General features: G+C 36.2%; 1 protein-coding gene across 2 annotated transcripts in view; it reads right to left on the bottom strand.

Annotated features, from left to right (window-relative positions):
- PDE4B (phosphodiesterase 4B) overlaps window positions 1-18875 on the bottom strand; it is a 523623-nt gene that overhangs the window by 415218 nt on the left and 89530 nt on the right. Inside the window, exon 1 of one of the 2 annotated variants that reach the window (XM_066376497.1) lies at window positions 2127-2833. The exons of the other annotated variant lie outside the window; for it this stretch is intronic. Within the exon in view, the coding sequence (XP_066232594.1) occupies window positions 2127-2362 (236 nt within the window). The 5' untranslated portion in view covers window positions 2363-2833. Of the gene's footprint in view, window positions 1-2126; window positions 2834-18875 lie in introns of those variants that run through there. 2 annotated transcript variants of the gene reach the window in all.

Genomic DNA, 18875 nt, shown 5'->3' with positions numbered 1-18875 from the left:
GTTTATTCTAAGTAAACAAAAGGTCAAATTATTATGTTCAAGAACTCTACAATAAAGAAAATATTACCAAGGTTTTATGAAAACTTAGCATTACCTGAAAATTAGCTGACTAAAATTAAATGTCCTTCTGATCAAAATAATGGCTTAACATTAACCCCAAGTAGCAAAAAAATAAGAAGTTATTAGTAAATTATATGTATTCTATCCTTGTTGCTTTTATGAGAACTAATTAACAACACATCTACATACCTTCTCCTATTCAGTTATACTACTTAGCAAATTATATAAAAATACACACACATTAAGAGTGGGATAAATCATTAGACAAAAGACTTCTTAAAATCAATACATATATAAATATATATATAAATCTTCTCTTTATACAAATGATACAATTGGTAGATTTTGAAAAACTCATGTCTACTCTACAAGTCTGAGATTAAAATTAAATAAGATTTAATTCATTAAAAAGATCACTAAAAAGTTTTTAATAAAGTAATTACATGAACAACACTACATTGTCAGAAAACAAAAATAACTTTATCATTTTTAGCTAGGTAAAGTATGTGTTGGCCAAACATGTAATGTCCATCAAGGGCAAGCTACATATTTCTAGGCGTAACTCAACTTGTGAATGCACTGTGCACTGGATTAGGCAGACAAACACTTCAGAGAAGTAAAAAACAGAATTTAAGTACAGGGGATCCTCGGGTTAAAACAGTCTTAACATATGATGCTTCAAGTTTAGGACATTCACTCTCATAAAAACTTTAAAAAATTGAAATGTTTTGGCTTACGCCATTAGTGTCATACATTTTTTACACTCTTTTTTTTTTATCATATTTTCTGTTACTACAGTACAGTGTACAGTACAGAATATTTGTGTCCTTTTCCTTTTTCTGTGGCTTAGTTGTGTTTTTATGTTCTAGATTATGATTTTATAACTGTGTTAGGATAGGTAAGTAACTTAGGCTAGGGTGTGTTTTGACTTACACCAAAATGCAGGTTATATCACTATAATAGGAACGGAACTGTGTTGTAACCTAAGGACCCTTCTGTAAATATATATTAATTTTCAGAAACTAGATATCCTCAGTTTATCACATTGGTTGACAATCTAGCATGCAATCACAAAATTGTTGTGTTAGAATTACCTTCCAGAGGTACTAGCTCCCTTTATTGCTATGGTCCTTATTAAATAAAAACTATAGGAGTACAGATACCCAGTGTTGAAGGGTATTTTAAACTGAAAGAAAACATATTTCAAAGAAATCTGAAATGGCATAGCTCTTATAATTAAAGTTTAATTTCTATTGTGCTTTCTCTTACATGTCATCATTATGAGTTTAAGGAAGCTAGTCTATTGAATGTAACACATATATTAAAGCTGGCAGGTTCAGTACAATTGCTATAGAGGTGTTCTTGAATTATTTTTACTTAGCATTCCCAAATAAATTGGAAATGTGTTTATTCATTATCCATATCTTTAAGTCAATTTTTCTTTTACAAATATAGGATTTTAAAGATAATAGCTATTTTAACCATAAATAAAATTAATTAACTATGTAATTTCAGAGGTGGGAAATTAGTTTTCCCTTTACTCACATTGTGTAAAGATAAAGCCAACAAAACAAAAACCTACTAGTTTATATACTACCAACATGGCAATACAGTAAGTTAAATTTGACTTTAGACATTGTCTTCAGAAATAAGCTAGAGCTAAAATTAAAACACTGTGCCTTGTACCAAAAACATATTACTCAAAATATCATCAACAACCACAAAACACACAAAAATCACCCATCACCTCAGCAGCAATTAAACAAAAACCTGAATATTTTTGTTTAACTCCTCCAATTCTCAACCTACCTAGAACTAGTTAGGCATTTTTATAAGCAGTCATTTCAGAGACTCTACAGTCAGTGGCTTATTTTATCTGGAAACAGCTAGCACACGATGATAATTTAACACACAGTGCACCACGTATTCCTCAGCTGACCCACTCTCTATTCATTTCACACTTGTGGTCTGTATTCTAAACAAAACTCAAATGTTCTATTTTCTACATTTCTAAATCAGTGCTTACTAATGAAAAGCACTGTAGACAGTTCCAAGTCACATCTTACCATGTATGAGCCACAGTGAACCGACGACGCTGCCGAATGCTTTTATTCACCAGCAACTTTCTGAAAAAGCATGGTGAGTTCCTCGGTGAACTGCGTGGAGAAATTTTAGGAGATGTAGGTCTGTTTCCCGGTAGTCTCGGAAGCTCAAGTTCTAAGTGCATTTGCTCCTTGAATGTCTTTATGCAAACCTCAGATTCAGAAGCAGTAAGCTCCTTGGAAGAATCTTTTGCTGTCATGTCTTATATGGAGTGCTAGCTTTCACCATCCAAAACAAAAACCTCAAACATAGCAGAGACACAACACAGCTGCAGGTTAGGAGGCTGGCAAGTCTGCAAACTATTCCCAGTTTAATTTAGGAAGCTAAGGCTCCAATGTACGAACTGCTTAGAGCAAGAGCAGCATACTGGAAGAATAGCAAGTCAGGCTGTCGCAAGGAGCTTTATCAGCCTGGCTTTGCCTCTGAAAATGCACCGAAGTGCTTCCTATGTCAGTAGCCTCCTTGTGGATGAGGTTTGTCTGCAAGCTACACACTGACACTCACTGAATTCATTCAGTTGAATATATCAACTCATGAAATATTCATAAGGCTTCTGATAAATCCTTTTCATGTATATTTAAAAAAAAAATCTTATTAAACAAGTTACATTCACCAATGGAAAGTAAGCAAAACCTAGTCACCTAGTCACTTGTTCTGTTCTCACCAAGAGCAGACCCAGAGCCTGTCAGCATGTGTGGTGTATAGTCTTCATTCAGGATTGTCCTGCTCTGTAAATGTACACACAGTAACTCCACCTACCAAGTGCTTATTGGTCCAGGATTATTTAAACAACTGCACTCTGTTTCCCTCTGAACAACACCCTCCATTGCTCAGACTTTCACAGAGTCTGTGAAGCTACTGTCCTTAACCTCTGTGAAAACATTAAATCAGGGATTGTCAAAAAGACTAGCTAAAACAGCCCCCCAAATTCCACTGCTGAATGAGGGAGCTGATTTGCTGATGTGTTTTTTTTTCCTCCCTTCTCTGGAAGATCCAAGACAGCATCAATATAAAAAGTGTCAGCTAAAATTTAAAGTTGATCTTTAGTCCAATAAACATTACCCTCCTTCTTCTCTTTAAGCTCATTGTTCATGGGTTGCCCACAAGCAGCCTCTCTGTTAGATACAAAGTCAACTTTGAAAGACAAAGCTTCCCAGAATGAAAATGGAGGTGATAACTCCCAGTTGAAGTGCAGAGTCCAAGGTCAAGAATTATGCATGTGTTTGTGTTTGTGCAAGAAGGTGTCCAGTGTTTGTGCATGTGTGGGTATATTTACTTGCAAGTGTGTGTGTGTGTGTGTGCGTGTATGTGTGTGTGTGTGTGTGTTGTTTACAAAGGCATGCAAGTGAGACACGAGGGCAGGAGAATCCAAAAAAATACTGCAGTTTCCAAAGCAGATCAGTGTAGCCTGAAATTTCATTTTGAAATAAGCTGGAATGCAGCCTCTACACCTTAAAAAGCATGAGGAAATAAAAAGAATACTGTGGTGTTTCAAGTGTATGTATGCTGTGAAATGTCTGTGCTGGCAATGATTGCCCCAGGGCCAGCCTGATCTCACACAAGTGTGACAGAGCAAAACTAGGGCTGGTCAGCAAAAGTGACAGTTAAAGATTCACAGTGAGACATCAGTGAAAAAGGGAGACATCTGTTTTGTCCTCTAAGATGTGAGGACTTCTACCTTTCTAAAGTCATTCGTGTATGTCATATGCTCTGGCTCAGAGGTCGGAAATCTTTTTGGCTGAGAGAGCCATGAACGCCACATTTTTTTTTTTTATATAATTTTATTTTTTTAATGAGGTGACATCAATAAATCAGGATACATATATTCAAAGATAACAAGTCCAGGTTATCTTGTCGTTCAATTATGTTGCATACCCACCACCCAAAGTCAGATTGTCCTCTGTCACCTTCTATCTTGTTTTCTTTGTGCCCCTCCCCACCCCCTATCCCTCTCCCATTCCCCCCTCCCCCCCGTAACCACCACACTCTTATAAATGTCTCTTAGTTTCACTATTATGTCCCACCTACGTATGGAATAATACAGTTCCTGTTTTTTTCTGATTTACTTATTTCGCTTCGTATCATGTTATCAAGATCCCACCATTTTGCTGTAAATGTTCCGATGTCATCATTTCTTATGGCTGAGTAGTATTCCATAGTGTATATGTGCCACATCTTCTTTATCCAGTCGTCTATTGATGGGCTTTTTGGTTGTTTCCATGTCCTGGCCACTGTGAACAATGCTGCAATAAACATGGGGCTGCATGTGTCTTTACGTATCAATGTTTCTGAGTTTTTGGGATATATACCCAGTAGAGGGATTGCTGGGTCATAAGGTAGTTCTATTTTCAGTTTTTTGAGGAACCACCATACTTTCTTCCATAATGGTTGTACTACTTTACATTCCCACCAACAGTGTATGAGGGTTCCTTTTTCTCCACAGCCTCTCCAACATTTGCTGTTACCTGACTTGCTAATAACAGCTAATCGAACAGGTGTGAGGTGGTATCTCATTGCCGTTTTGATTTGCATTTCTCTAATAGCTAAAGAAGATGAGCATCTTCTCATATATCTGTTGGCCATTTGTATTTCTTCCTGGGAGAAGTGTCTATTCATATCCTCTTCCCATTTTTTTATTGGATTGTTTGTTTGTTTGTTGTTGAGTTTTATGAGTTCTTTGTATATTTTGGATATTAGGCCCTTATCTGAGCTGTCATTTGAAAAAATCATTTCCCATTTAGTTGGCTTTCTGTTTATTTTGTTATCAGTTTCTCTTGCTGAGCAAAAACTTCTTAGTCTGATGTAGTCCCATTCATTAATTTTTGCCTTCACTTCTCTTGCCATTGGAGTCAAATTCATAAAATGCTCTTTAAAACCCAGGTCCCTGAGTTGATGAACGCCACATATTTTAAAATGTAATTCCATGAGAACCATACAACAACCCATGTACATTACGCATTATCCAATAAAAATTTGGTGTTGTCCCAGAGGACAGCTGTGATTGGCTCCAGCCACCTGCAACCATGAACATGAGCGGTAGGAAATGAATGGATTGTAATACATGAGAATGTTTTATATTTTTAACGTTATTATTTTTTTATTAAAGATTTGTCTACGAGCCAGATGCAGCCATCAAAAGAGCCACATCTGGTTCGTGAGCCGTAGGTTCCCGACCCCTGCTCTGGCTGAATAGCTTAAAGGCTGACTGTGACTTATAGAAAAATATATGCTCCATCCCAGCCCTTGGGGGATTCCAACATAATAAGAAGGATATAACCTACTAATTTACGGGTACCACCTTGGAAAGATGTCAATATTTCAATAATACATTAAAAATATATTATGAACAAATGCAAAGTCGTGGCATTTTTCAGTCGAAGGGCATCACCTTGTTCAGCTCATTTCAAAGACAAAAAAACAGACCTAGAAAACTTCAGTGACTTATCCAAAGTCATATTTGTAGCGGACATCATAGCTAAAACAAGAACCCAGGCTTTCTGACTCCCAATTAAGTATTTTTTAATCTTATGACAGAAAGAGGTCAAACAGTCATTTTGGACAGCTAGGCCCAGAGCATGTTCTTTATCTATCTGAAGATATTAACTGCCTTATTTGAGAATAGAATGTTAGTAATATCATGGTTAATGCTATTATTTACTGGATTATGAAAACAAAGTTGGGACTTTCTTCCAACAAAAATGTGATTCATGGCCCTGGCCGGTTGGCTCAGTGGTAGAGCGTCGGCCTGGCGTGAAGGAGCCTGGGTTCAATTCCTGGTCAGGGCACACAGGAGAAGCGCCCATCTGCTTCTCTACCCCTCCCCTTCTCCTTCCTCTCTGTCTCTCTCTTTCCTCTCGCAACCAAGACTCCATTGGAGCAAAGTTGGCCCGGGCACTGAGGATGGCTTCATGGCCTCTGCCTCAGGCGCTAGAGTGGCTCTGGTTTCAACAGAGCAACGTCCCAGATGGGCAGAGCATCGCCCCCTGGTGGGCATGCCGGGTGGATCCCGGTCGGGCACATGCGGGAGTCTGACTGCCTCCCCGTTTTCAACTTCAGAAAAATACAAAAACAAACAAACAAAAAATGTGATTCAAAGCTGGGATATGAGAATATGTGATATCCTGTTGCTATTTAGAGTGGCTTTTTTGAAAAAAAAAAAAGCAATTGGAAGTCACTAAGGTCTTTTCATATTCATTCTTTATGGCTGCCAAAATATAGTAAGCATTCGGGAATTTTTTCTCCCCAAATTATGGCAAATTTCACACCCCAGATTTAGCTGGACCTAAACTGGGGTTCAGATAAGGAAATGTTGACATAAACTTGCTTAAAGCATAACGGATAGTAGAATTATAATTACTTTCTGATTCTTATAATATTTTCAATTTACATGACATTATGTGACATTTCACATTGTTCTTTTCACTTTGCCTACTATGACAGCCAATGTCCTAGGTTAAAGAAATTTGGTGAATAATCCTAAGAAAAAAAAAATCTCACAAATATGTAAAGTCTGCTAATTCTTCTTACTCTAGTTAACATTGAGGAATACCGAAGACAATTGAATGCAAAACTTAAAACATAATCAGACTATTTACTTTAAGGTCTGAATTAGTTACATTTAAGAGGAGAAAATTCATGTTTACAGGTAAATGTATGAAAGTTTTATTTCTAGACTCAAAATGCCAAATAAAAAAGAACAAAAAACCAAACCTAGACACTGTGTTAATATTGAAATTAAAGATGAATCTAGACAGTAGGAAACAGGTGGTGGTACCTAAGAAAAGGTAAACAATTGTCAATCACAATAAAAGGAAATAAATTCCTGCTTTATTTCAGCTAAGAATATGCTGTTTTGAGAGAGATAACCAGGAAGAAAGAAAATAGAGTTTATGTGCCTTTTAGAATGCCTAGGAAGGAGTCAAATACCAGTGAAAACCTCCCAATCCACAGCTAATGCTTAGCTCTTGATACTTCAAAGTGAGAAATGAGTAATTCTAAGTCAATCTATTAGTGTGCAGATAGCTGCCCTTGGGAATTAGTTGAGAATTTCAATTATAGCAATGACTCTACTTTTAATAATGAAATTCCTGGTATTCACATCTATCTAAGCCACATGAATTAAGAATTTATCATAATAAATTATCAGTAAAGGAGCTGAGTAGAGTTATATGGTCAGTAACAATCAATATGGTTCTATTTATAAATACTATGAACAATTTTTTATTTTTTATTAAATTAAAATGGAAAGCTAATTAATCACATTCACATAAATAATAAACTTATACTGCAAGTATAACATTGTTGTTTTTTTACATAATGGCTATGTAATCAAATTATTTTAAATAAAAAGTTACATTCTTTTTTCATTCAGTACCTTTCAGAATAAAAAATTAATCTGGAATAGATTTTCTCAGAACTGAGTGACCAACTCTTAACTATCGTTATAAAAATAAAGTATTTTAGCCCTGGCCTATTGGCTCAGTGGTAGAGCGTCGGCCTGGTGTGCAGGAGTCCCGGGTTCGATTCCCGGCCAGGGCACACAGGAGAAGCGCCCATCTGCTTCTCCACCCATCCCCCTCTTCTTCCTCTCTGTCTCTCTTCCCCTCCCACAACCAAGGTTCCATTGGAGCAAAGTTGGCCCGGGCGCTGAGGATGGCTCTATGGCCTCTGCCTCAGGCGCTAGAATGGCTCTGGTTGCAACAGAGTGATGCCCCATATGGGCAGAGCATCGCCCCCTGGTGGGCATGCCAGGTGGATCCTGATTGGGCGCATGCAGGAGTCTGTCTGACTGCCTCCCCATTTCCAACTTCAGAAAAATACAAAAAAAAAAGTATTTTAAAGACACAAAACTGCAAATTCTGTAAATACAAAGCTGAACATTTGAGAAGACAGAGTTTATTCAGAAATTTCTTTTTAAAGAGGAATAGATTTAAGACTACCAATATTATCTCTTTTTCTGAAACAACATGCTATCTGAGCATGGCCACTAAGCTCTGTAAGATATACAGTCTCTTCTTGTAATCAGACAAGGTAATAAATGAATACGGATCACCAAAACACAACAGCCTCTTTGAACAAAATACTCACTCACCATGGATGGGTGGTACTTCTCCCAATTTCTCAATTGTGGTTTGAAGAAATGGAACCAGAGATGTGTTTCATATGACTGAAGAAAACATAAGACTCAACTGAATGGAAATAGTTGCCTAGTGATCTAGGGAAAGAATGATTAACTGACCACTCTTAAGAATTAGGGGATTATAGAGTAGTTTACATAGATTGCATACCTACTTGTGCCAAATATTGTTGAAAGCATTTTAATATAAATTATTTCATTTCATCCTCAGTGTAAACACATCAGACAAGTGCTGTTGAAGTCCTTGTTGGATTTCCCCATGGTACTAAACTGTGATGTCTGCTAGGGCTAGGCTCAGTCTCATGTTCATTTCCAAAATACGGAACAGAGTCTGGCACTGAGTACTCAATAAATGTTTGTAGACTGCGTGTACATTATTTTGCCCATTTTAAGTTGAGAACACCAAGACACAAAACTGTATAGCTTTTAAGGAATTGGTCCTATACCAAGCTTTTTATAACAGAAAATACTTAATGAGACAGAAGAGAGAATGCTTGCTCCCAGAGTGGTCTAGTCATGTCACTAAAAGTATATCTTCACAAGAACTAAATGTCCTTGAGTCTGAAAATTATCTAGCATATGAATACTTCACTTTTTAAGATGATGTGAATGCTTACTTTTATCCACATGATACTATTTTATTATTCATCATTGGTAAAGTAGTACTCCAGACAGATGAGTTTTAATCTGTGCCACCTAGCAATGTCACCTGAATCCTAAAGGGAGATTGGGAAGCTTATATCCTAGATGTCTAAGCATAGTATTATCTGGTTCTCAGAAATGGTTCTATTCAAGAAAGAAAAGCCTTCCAGTGACTCTTCATTACAGCCAGACTAAAAGCAAAAGGCCACACAATGGCCTAGAAAGCCCTACCTAACCTTTCTCTGTCCTCATGTTGGTACTTCTCTAACTTCACCTCTTTCTTCTCTTCCCATTAGCTCTTCTGCACCAGCCTCACCAGCCTCATTGAATGTCATGAAAGTTTTTTCTTCCCCAAGATATATGCATGGTTTTTTTCCTCATCTTCTTCCAGGGTTTGCCCAAAATATACTTTTTGATGAAATATTTTCTAATCACCCTGTTCAAAAGTATACTCTACCCTGTTCTACATTATTGTTCTTCATAGTACTTGTAAACATATAATATGTATATATTATTTGTTGACTGGTTATTATCTTTTATTACTACTATAATTTAAGTTTCATGAGGGCCAGGTCTTTGTTTTATTCAATCTTATAAGTGCATTTCCCAGAATAATACTTGCCATCAGAGTAGGGCAGATTTGGGGGATGGGATGGTAATTACCATAAAGAATTTTATAGTTCCCAACCCATTCTTTTAAAAGAAATTTGTACCACAGCCTATCCTCCATCTCTAGTAATCATCATTCTCTTTTCTGTACCTATAAGCTTGTTTTTTTTTAAGATTCAACATATAAGAGATCATATGATATTTGTCTTTCTCCATCTGACTTATTTCACTTAGCACAATGCCCTCATGATCCATCTATGTTGTCACAAATGGCTAGGTTTCATTTATTTTTATGGCTGAATAATATTTCATCATATATATACAAACCACAGTTTACCCACTGATCCATCGATGAACACTTAAGTTGTTTCTATGTCTTAACCCTTGTAAATAATGCCACAATGAACATGGGGATGCATATATCTTTTTGATTTACCCAGAAGTAGAATTTCTGGGTCATAAAGTAGTTATTTATTTATTTATTTATTTATTTATTTATTTATTTATTTTAGAGACAGAGAAAGCATCAGAGAGAGGGACAGATCGGGACAAACAGGAAGAGAGATGAGAAGCATCAATTCTTTGTTGTGGCACCTTAGTTGTTCATTGATTGCTTATTAATTGATTGCTTTCTCATATGTGCCTTGACTAGGGGACTACAACAGAGCAAGTGACCCCTTGCTCAAGCCAGTGACCTTTGGGCTCAAACCAGTGACCATGGGGTCATGTCTATGATCTTACACTCAAGCCAGCAACCCATGATCAAGCCGGTGACCTCGGGGTTTCAAACCTGGGTCCTCTATGTCCCAGTTTGATGCTTTATCCACTGCGCCACTGCCTGGCCAGGCATTATATTTTTAAATTTTTGAGGAATCACCATACTATTTTACATAGTGGTTGAACCAATTGACATTCGCACCAGCAATGCACACAGGTTTTTTTATATCACATCCTTGCCAACATTTATCATTTCTTTTTTTATTATAGCCATTCTAACAGGTATAAAGTGATATCTTATGTTTTTAATTTTCATTTCCTTGATAATTAGTGATACTGAGTATATTTTCATATACCTGATGGCTATCTGATTGTCTTCTCTGGAAAAATGTCTATGCTGATTTCTTATCTGTTAAAATTTTTTTTTTACTATTGAGTTGTATGAACTCTTTATATGTTTTATATATTAACCTCTTATTGGATATATAATTTTAAAATATTTTCTCTTATTAGGTAGGTTTGCCTTTTTTTTTTGATAGTTTCTTTTGCTATGAAGAAACTTTTTAGTTTGATGTAGTCCCACTTGTTTATTTTTGCTTTTGTTGCTTTCACTTTTGAAGTCAGATTTAAAAAATTATTGCTAAGATCTATATCAAGGAGCTTACTGTCCATGTTTCCTTGTAGGAAATTTATGATTTGGGGTCATGCATTCAAATCTTTAGTTCATTCTTAGTTCATTTTTGTGTATGCTATAAGATAGTGGTCCAGTTTCATTGTTTTGTGTGTGTTCTCCAGTTTTTCCAACATCCTATATTGAAGAGATGTTTCTTTCTCCAATGGATACTCTTGACTCCTTGGTCATAAATTAATTGACTACATGGGGGTTTATTTTTAGGCTTTCTATTCTGTCCTATTGATCTATGTGTTTGTTTCATGCCAATACCATACTGTTCTAATTACTATGGTTTAGTAATATAGTTTGAAACCAGGAACTCTAATGCCTCTAGCTTTCTCAAGGTTGCTTTGGTTCTTCAGGTGTTTTTATGGTTTCATAAAAATTTTAGAATTATTTGTTCTGTTTTTTTTTAATGCAATTGGAATTTTGACAGAGATTGCATTGAACCTGTATATTGCTTTAGTAGTATGGACATTTTAACCATATTCTTCCAATTGATGAGCACAAGATATTTTTCCATTGATTTGTGTCTTCTTCAATGTCTTTCATTAATGTCTTGTTTTTTAACATATATGTCTTTCACTTTTTTAGTTAAGTTAATTCTAGGTATTTTATTCTTTTTAATGCAATTGTAAATGGGATTGTTGTCTTTATTTTTTCTGATAGTTTTTAGTGTATAGAAATACAATAGAATTTTGTGCTTTAATTTTGTATCCTGCAACTTCACTGAATTTGTCTATTAATTCTAACTAATTTTTCATAAAGTTCTCAGGATTTTCTAGATCTAATATCATGTTATCTACAAATAGTGATACTTTTTCTTCATCTATTGAGATGATAACATGATTTTTATTCTTCATTTTGTTAATGTGGTAAATCTTCAGGCTGATTGATGTATGTTAAATGATCTTTGTGTTCCTGGAATAAATCCCATTTGATCATGGTGTATGAATTTTTGTTGTATTACTGAATTTGGTTTGCTAATATTTTTTCTTCTTTTTCCAAGTGAGAGGGGGGGAGACAGAGAGACAGACATGTACCTCAATCAGTATCTATCCAGCAACTTCAGTCTGGGTTCAATGTTCTGCCCATTTGTGGCCATGCTCACAACCAAGCTATTTTTAGTAACTGAGGCAGAGGCTCCATGGAGCCATCCTCAGTGCCCAAAGTTGATTTGCTCAAACCAGTTGAGCCATGGCCACAAAAAGGGAACAAAGTGAGAAGGGAGAGAGGTGGAGAAGCAGATGGTCACTTCTCCTGTGTGCCTGATCACAAATCGAACCCATGACAGCCACATGTTGGGCCAATGCTCTACCACTGAGCCAACCAACCAAGGCCTGGTTTGCTAATATTTTGTTGAGGATTTTTGCATCTGTGTTCATCAGGGATACAAGCCTATAATTTTCTTCTTTTGTGCCGTCCTCAGCTGATTTTGGTATCAGGATAATGCTGGCCTCAGAAAACGGGTTTGGAAGAGTTCTCTCCTTCTCTGCTTTTTAGAAGAGTTTGAGAAGAATTAGTATAGTAGATATTTAAATAAGTATTTGTCAAATTAATAAATGATCTCGTAAGTGAAGAATAAGATGAGGGAGCAGGACATTAGATTAAAACAGGACACACTATCTCAAACTAGAGCAAGAGCTATAACAGAATTAAGCAATAGCCCTTTCATAATTTTATATATTATTTATGTAGTTTTAACTGCCTGAAGTGTAATATGTTTATTTTTTTGCCAAGAATACTGTGTCTCACCCATTAAGGCTAAATTCAAATGAAAACTCTTCAGTAAACTCTTTCCCAACTTTCATAGGCAGAGTCAGATGTTTCATACCATCTGTACTCCACCAGCACTGAATTCATCCTTCAGAACGTTTCATCATACATCATAGTATATATTTTTGTGTGTGTCCTGAACTAACTTATAAGCTCTCTAAGAAATAAACTATTTTCTTCATTTAATATCTCCAGAGCCTGACATTGCATTCTGATTAATTTTTATTGATTGAAACAATAAATAAAAAATTAATGTAGTGCTTCAAGTTGTGCCCTCCTGTTAGCCCAGGGTTTCTCTTACTATCTGGAGAGCTAGTCCACTCAATATCCTAATTTCTTGAACTTAAACTGACACAATATCCCTAAATAAGGTTCCTAAATCATAGCAGGTTGGCTATGCTTACCATTTTAACTAGCATTTCTTTGTTATTTTAAAATATTAGTATTGTTGTTGTTGCTATTGTTATTTATTCACATCCTCAGCTCAGTACAGAAGCACAATCCCCATGTGTTACAATCCCTATTCATTAAGTGGTGAACAAGTAGAATAGTCTTCCTCAGTCCTCTTCTCTCAGTGCTTTCCTGTTATGGCAGAGTAATTAGGCACTTCTGTTCCGAGACACATTCTGTGAAGTCATACTGCACATACAAAAGTACTAAAGAAGCTCTTCTCTTTGTTTCCTAGGTCATTATTAACATCAAGAGATATTAGCAAGGATGATTCAGACACCTAAATGCAAGAAGAAAATCTTTTCCTAGGGTGTTTCAAAATCTGTATTAAGAAAGGGTACACCAGTTCCCAAAGATAATACTAACCTGTCAGCAAACTACCTAAAAGAATGATTTCAAATGACTAAGCTATTAAGGACATATATATTAAAAATAAAGGCACATTTGGAAAAAACTTCTTTCTCTAAAGTGAACTTTTATCTTTTCATTATTTTCTACCCTGTCAGAAGTCTTCTATAAAATATATAAGGAAAATAGGATATAGTATTAATCTATAGTTTAAAAAGTATAATGTAAATAATTATCTGTGCAAAACCAATTGACTATGATAATACAGAGATCACAAAAAAAGTATGATGTATAAAAATTAAATCAAATTCACTCTATTGCTCTTAAAAGATAATAGTTAAGGATTCATTTCATGTTTAAACATATATTTGCAAGCTATTTTATAGAAACAATATTTTAATAGATTAATATTTTAATTGAATGAGTCTAAAGTTGGTACAGAATAGATATTAATATAGAAAATGTTTATTTACAAAATAACAGATTAGATAAAGATTGAGTAATTTAATTTTAAGATTTGTTTACTACATATTCTCTTAATTTAAAATTTGTTCATATCCGAATTTTTTAAAAAATAACATTAACAATAATATACTTTTTATTTATAATGAAGAAAACAGAATTTTATCTATCAAGACTGGCTATGAAGTTCTAGAATTAAGATATGGGGAAGGGAGTGGGGAGAAAGAAGTAAAGATGGACAAATATAAGGTGACGGAAAATGATTTGACATTGGGTGATGGGTATACAACATAATCAACAGTTCAAATGCTATAGAAATGTTTACCTGAAACCTGTGTACTCTCATTGATCAATATTACCCTGTTAAATATGTTTCTAAATAAATTTTTTAAAAGAAACAACTCAAGAGAAACAAAAGAAAAAATAAACAAATGAGGTTACATCTAATTAAAAAGTTTTTATACAGCAAAGAAAAGTGTAAACAAAATGAAAAGACAACACACTGAATAGGAGAGCATATATGCCAATGATATATCTGATACAAGGTTATATCCAAAATTTATAAAGAACTTATAAAATGCAAAAGCAAAACAAATAAACAGACAAAAATAAAACAAAGAAATAAACCAATCCAATTTAAAAATGGGCAAAGGACCCTCTCCAAAAAGGACATACAGATGGCCAATGGACATGAAAAATGTTCAATGTCACTAATCATCAGAGAACTGCAAATTAAAACCACAATGAGATATCACCTCACACCTTCCAGAATGGTTATATTATCAATAAATTAACAAACAACAAGTGCTGGTGAGAATGTGAAGAACGGAATCCTCGTACACTGCTAATGGGAATGCAGACTGGTGTAGACACTGTAGAAAACAGTATGGAGTTACCTCAAAATATTGAAAATGAAACTGCCTTTTGACCCAGCAATCCCACTTCTGAGGATATATCCTAAGAATATAAAAACACTAATCTGAAAGAATATATGCACCACTAGTGGTGGGATTCAAGTAATTTAACAACTGGTTCTCTGCCCTAATGACCATTTTAAGTATAAAAAAAGATATACCAAAAGTTAGTTTATTATTTCATGCATTTAATACTTAACTAAGAACAATAAAAGATTTGTCTTCTACAAAACTAGATTGTTATAAGAAAAGGATTTTAAAATATTAATGAAAAACATTAAATAATACCTGACAAAAAACAGTAAAATTGTTATTTAAGATATTTCCATATTGCTTCTTGATTGGTGTCCTCACTTGCAATTTTTTTCACCCATGGATGGAATGAACATTACTATGGGTGCTTAGAATATGCTGTTGCAGAGGTGAATGTTAAAAAGAGTAAGGAATGTAAATTTGTGATTTCCACATTGGGTGGCTGCCCAGGTGCCCACCTTAGAGAGAACCCTGATTGCAAGTGCCATTTTAACAACCAGTTCACTGAACTCAACAAAAAATTGGGTATTGGTTTTGCCAAACCTGTGCAAACCAGCTGAATCCCACCATTGTATACCACTGTGTTCACTGCAGCATTATTTACAATAGCTAAGATCTGGAAATAGCCCACGTGCCCATCAGTAGATGAATGAATAAAAAAGCTGTGGTACATTTACACAATGGAATAGTACTTGACCAATAAAAAGAAGAAACTCTTGCCTTTTGTGACAGCGTGGATGGTCCTGAAAATTACTAAGCTAAGTGGAATAAGCCAGTCAGAGAAAGAAAAATACCATATGATCTCATTTATATGTGGAATATAATGAACAAAATAAACTGATGAACAAAACAGAAACAGAGACATGGACACATGAAACAGACAGACATCTGTCAGAGGGGAGGGGGACAGAGAAGGCTGAATAAAGAGGGTGGAGGGATTAGCCAAAAATCATATATATGTAACGCATAGACACAGACAACAGTGTGATGAGAGCTAGAAGAAAAGGGGGCTAGTTGGAGGTGCACAAAGTTATAGAAAATGTGGACAGGCCCTGGCCAGTTGGCTCAGCGGTAGAGCGTCGGCCTGGTGTGCGGGGGGACCCGGGTTCGATTCCTGGTCAGGGCACATAGGAGAAGCACCCATTTGCTTCTTTACCCCCCCCCCATTCCTCTCTGTCTCTCTCTTCCCCTCCCATAGCCAAGGCTCCATTGGAGCAAAGATGGCCCGGGCACTGGGGATGGCTCCTTGGCCTCTGCCCCAGGCGTTAGAGTGGCTCTGGTCGCAGCAGAGCGACACCCCGGAGGGGCAGAGCATTGCCCCCTGGAGGGCAGAGCGTCACCCCTGGTGGGCGTGCCAGGTGGATCCCGGTCAGGTGCATGCGGGAATCTATCTGACTGTCTCTCCCCGTTTCCAGCTTCAGAAAAATACAAAAAAAAAAAAAAATGTGGACAGAAAGAGGCTTTGCTTGGAGTAAAGGGTGCACGATGAGGTGTACAGATGGTATTTTATGGAGTTGTACACTTGACACCTGTATGGTTTTCTGAACCAATGTCATTCCAAGAAATTCAACTGAAAAAAAATCAACTACAAAAAGGAAGTAAAAAACACAAATATATGAAGATGAACTAATATGCTACTAAAAATGACTGGGTCAAAGAAGAAATAAAAGGTGAGATCAAAAGATATATAGAGACAAATTAGAATGACAATGCAACATATAAAAACTTTGGGATACAGGCCCTGGCCGGTTGGCTCAGTGGTAGAGCGTTGGCCTGGTGTGCAGGAGTCCCGGGTTCCATTCCCGGCCAGGGCACACAGGAGAAGTGCCCATCTGCTTCTCCACCCCTCCCCCCTCCTTTCTCTCTGTCTCTCTCTTCCTCTCCCGCAGCCAAGGCTCCATTGGAGCAAAGTTGGCCCAGGCGCTGGGGATGGCACTATAGCCTCTGTCTCAGGTGCTAGAATGGCTCTGGTTGCAACAGAGCAACGCCCCAGATGGGCAGAGCATCGCCCCCTGGTGGGCATGCCGGGTGGATCCCGGTAGGGCGCATGCGGGAGTCTGTCTGACTGCCACCCTGTTTCCAACTTCAGAAAAATACAAAACAAAACAAAACCAAAAAAACTTTGGGATACAGCAAAAGCTGTATTAAGAGGGAAAAAAAAAAAAAACTCAAGTAAACAACCTAACATTACCTCTTAAAGAACTGGAAGGGAAAAAAAAGCAGACAAAAGTCTGCAGAAGAAAATAATAAAAATTAGAGCAGAATTCAATTAGAGAACAAAGACTATACCAAGAAATTAACATAACAAAGAGCTGGTTCTTTGAAAAGATTAATAAAATTGACAAACTCCTGGCTAGACTAAAGAAAAAAAGAAGAGGCATATAAACAAAATCAGGAATGAAAGAGAAAAAGTTACCATAGATATACAGAAATATAAAGGATTATACTAGAATACTATGAAAGACTATGCCACCAAATTTAATAACCTAGAAGAAATTGGTAAGTTCCTAGAAATACAACCTTTCTAGACTGAATCAGGAAGAATAAGAAAAATCTAAATAGACTGATCAACAGTGTGGAAATTTAAACAACCATCAAAAACCTCCTAAAAGGTAAAAGTTCAGATTCAGCATGTCTTTAGAGTTCAGCTAAGAAGTTATATTTATTAATAGTCCATTCCATTTTATTGCTAGATAGTTTCAAATGTATGGTCATACTATAGTTTGTTTATCTAGTTACCCACTGAAAAACATTTGTGCTGTTTTTAGTTCTGGGAATTATGAATAGAGCTATTATAAACATCTACGTACAGGCTTTTGTGTGAATATTTTCTGTCATTCTATGGGAAACACCCAAAAGTAAGATCCTGGGTCATATGGTAAGTATACATTTGTTTTTCTAACAAAATGTCAAGCCATTTTCCAGAATGACTGCAACATTTTTGCATTTCCATCAGTACCATAGAGAGTTCCCAGTTGCTCCTCAGACTTGTCAGCATTCTGTTCAGGGGGAAAAAAAGTGAACCCTTATTTATTTATTTTTTTAATTTTAGCCATTCTAACAGATGCATAGTGTTGTATTTTTTTATTTTAATGGGGTGACATTGATAAATCAGGGTACATATGTTCAGAGAAAACATTTCCAGGTTATTTTGACATTTGATTATGTTGCATACCCATCACCCAAAGTCAAATTGTCTTCTGTCACCTTCTATCTGGTTTTCTTTGTGCCCCTTTCTTCCCCCCCACCCCCTCCCTCTCCTCTCCCCACCCTCCGTAACAACCATACCTTGTCCATGTCTCTGAGTCTCATTTTTATGTCCCATCTATATATGAATTCATATAGTTCTTAGTTTTTTCTGATTTACTTATTTCACTCACAGATACATAGTGTTTTGTCTCATACTGGTTTTAGTTTATATTTCCCTAGTGGCTAATGTTGATCATCTTTTTATGTGTCAATGGTATAGCCTCATTGGTAAAGTGTCTGTTCAAAATTCATGCCTATTTTCTATTTAGACTGTTTCTTTTCTAGCAGTTGAGTCTTCTTCCCCAATCTGCCCACTGAAGTACTTTTCAGAGTTCTCAAATAGCTCATCTGTGCATTCTGTCCAGGACTTAAAGCTCTGTTCAGTGGTGGAAACAGAATGGACCACGATTACTCCCACTTTACCTGGAAACAGAAAGTTTAACAGAGTAATATCAGCTACAAAATCTAAAACTTTCATAATTGCTTTTATAGTTCATAAGCCTTTTACTTTATCAACACTGTTCCCAAAACCTTGAATGCTTACATTCTTGACTTTATTGTTTCCATGCCTCTGGGGGGCTTGCATCTTGGACCATCCAGAGTGATTTCCTAAAGCTTCATCTTGCTGTAATTAGTCCTCAGTGCAACCAATGGGTGGTGCTATCCTTGAGCAGCAGCAAGAGATTCAAAGCCTTTTCTGGCT

Source organism: Saccopteryx leptura, chromosome 3, assembly GCF_036850995.1.
Source record: "Saccopteryx leptura isolate mSacLep1 chromosome 3, mSacLep1_pri_phased_curated, whole genome shotgun sequence".
In the NCBI taxonomy this organism is placed as follows: domain Eukaryota; kingdom Metazoa; phylum Chordata; class Mammalia; order Chiroptera; family Emballonuridae; genus Saccopteryx; species Saccopteryx leptura.
Note: the sequence above shows the minus strand (reverse complement) of the source record. Positions and strands in the feature narration are given on the sequence as shown.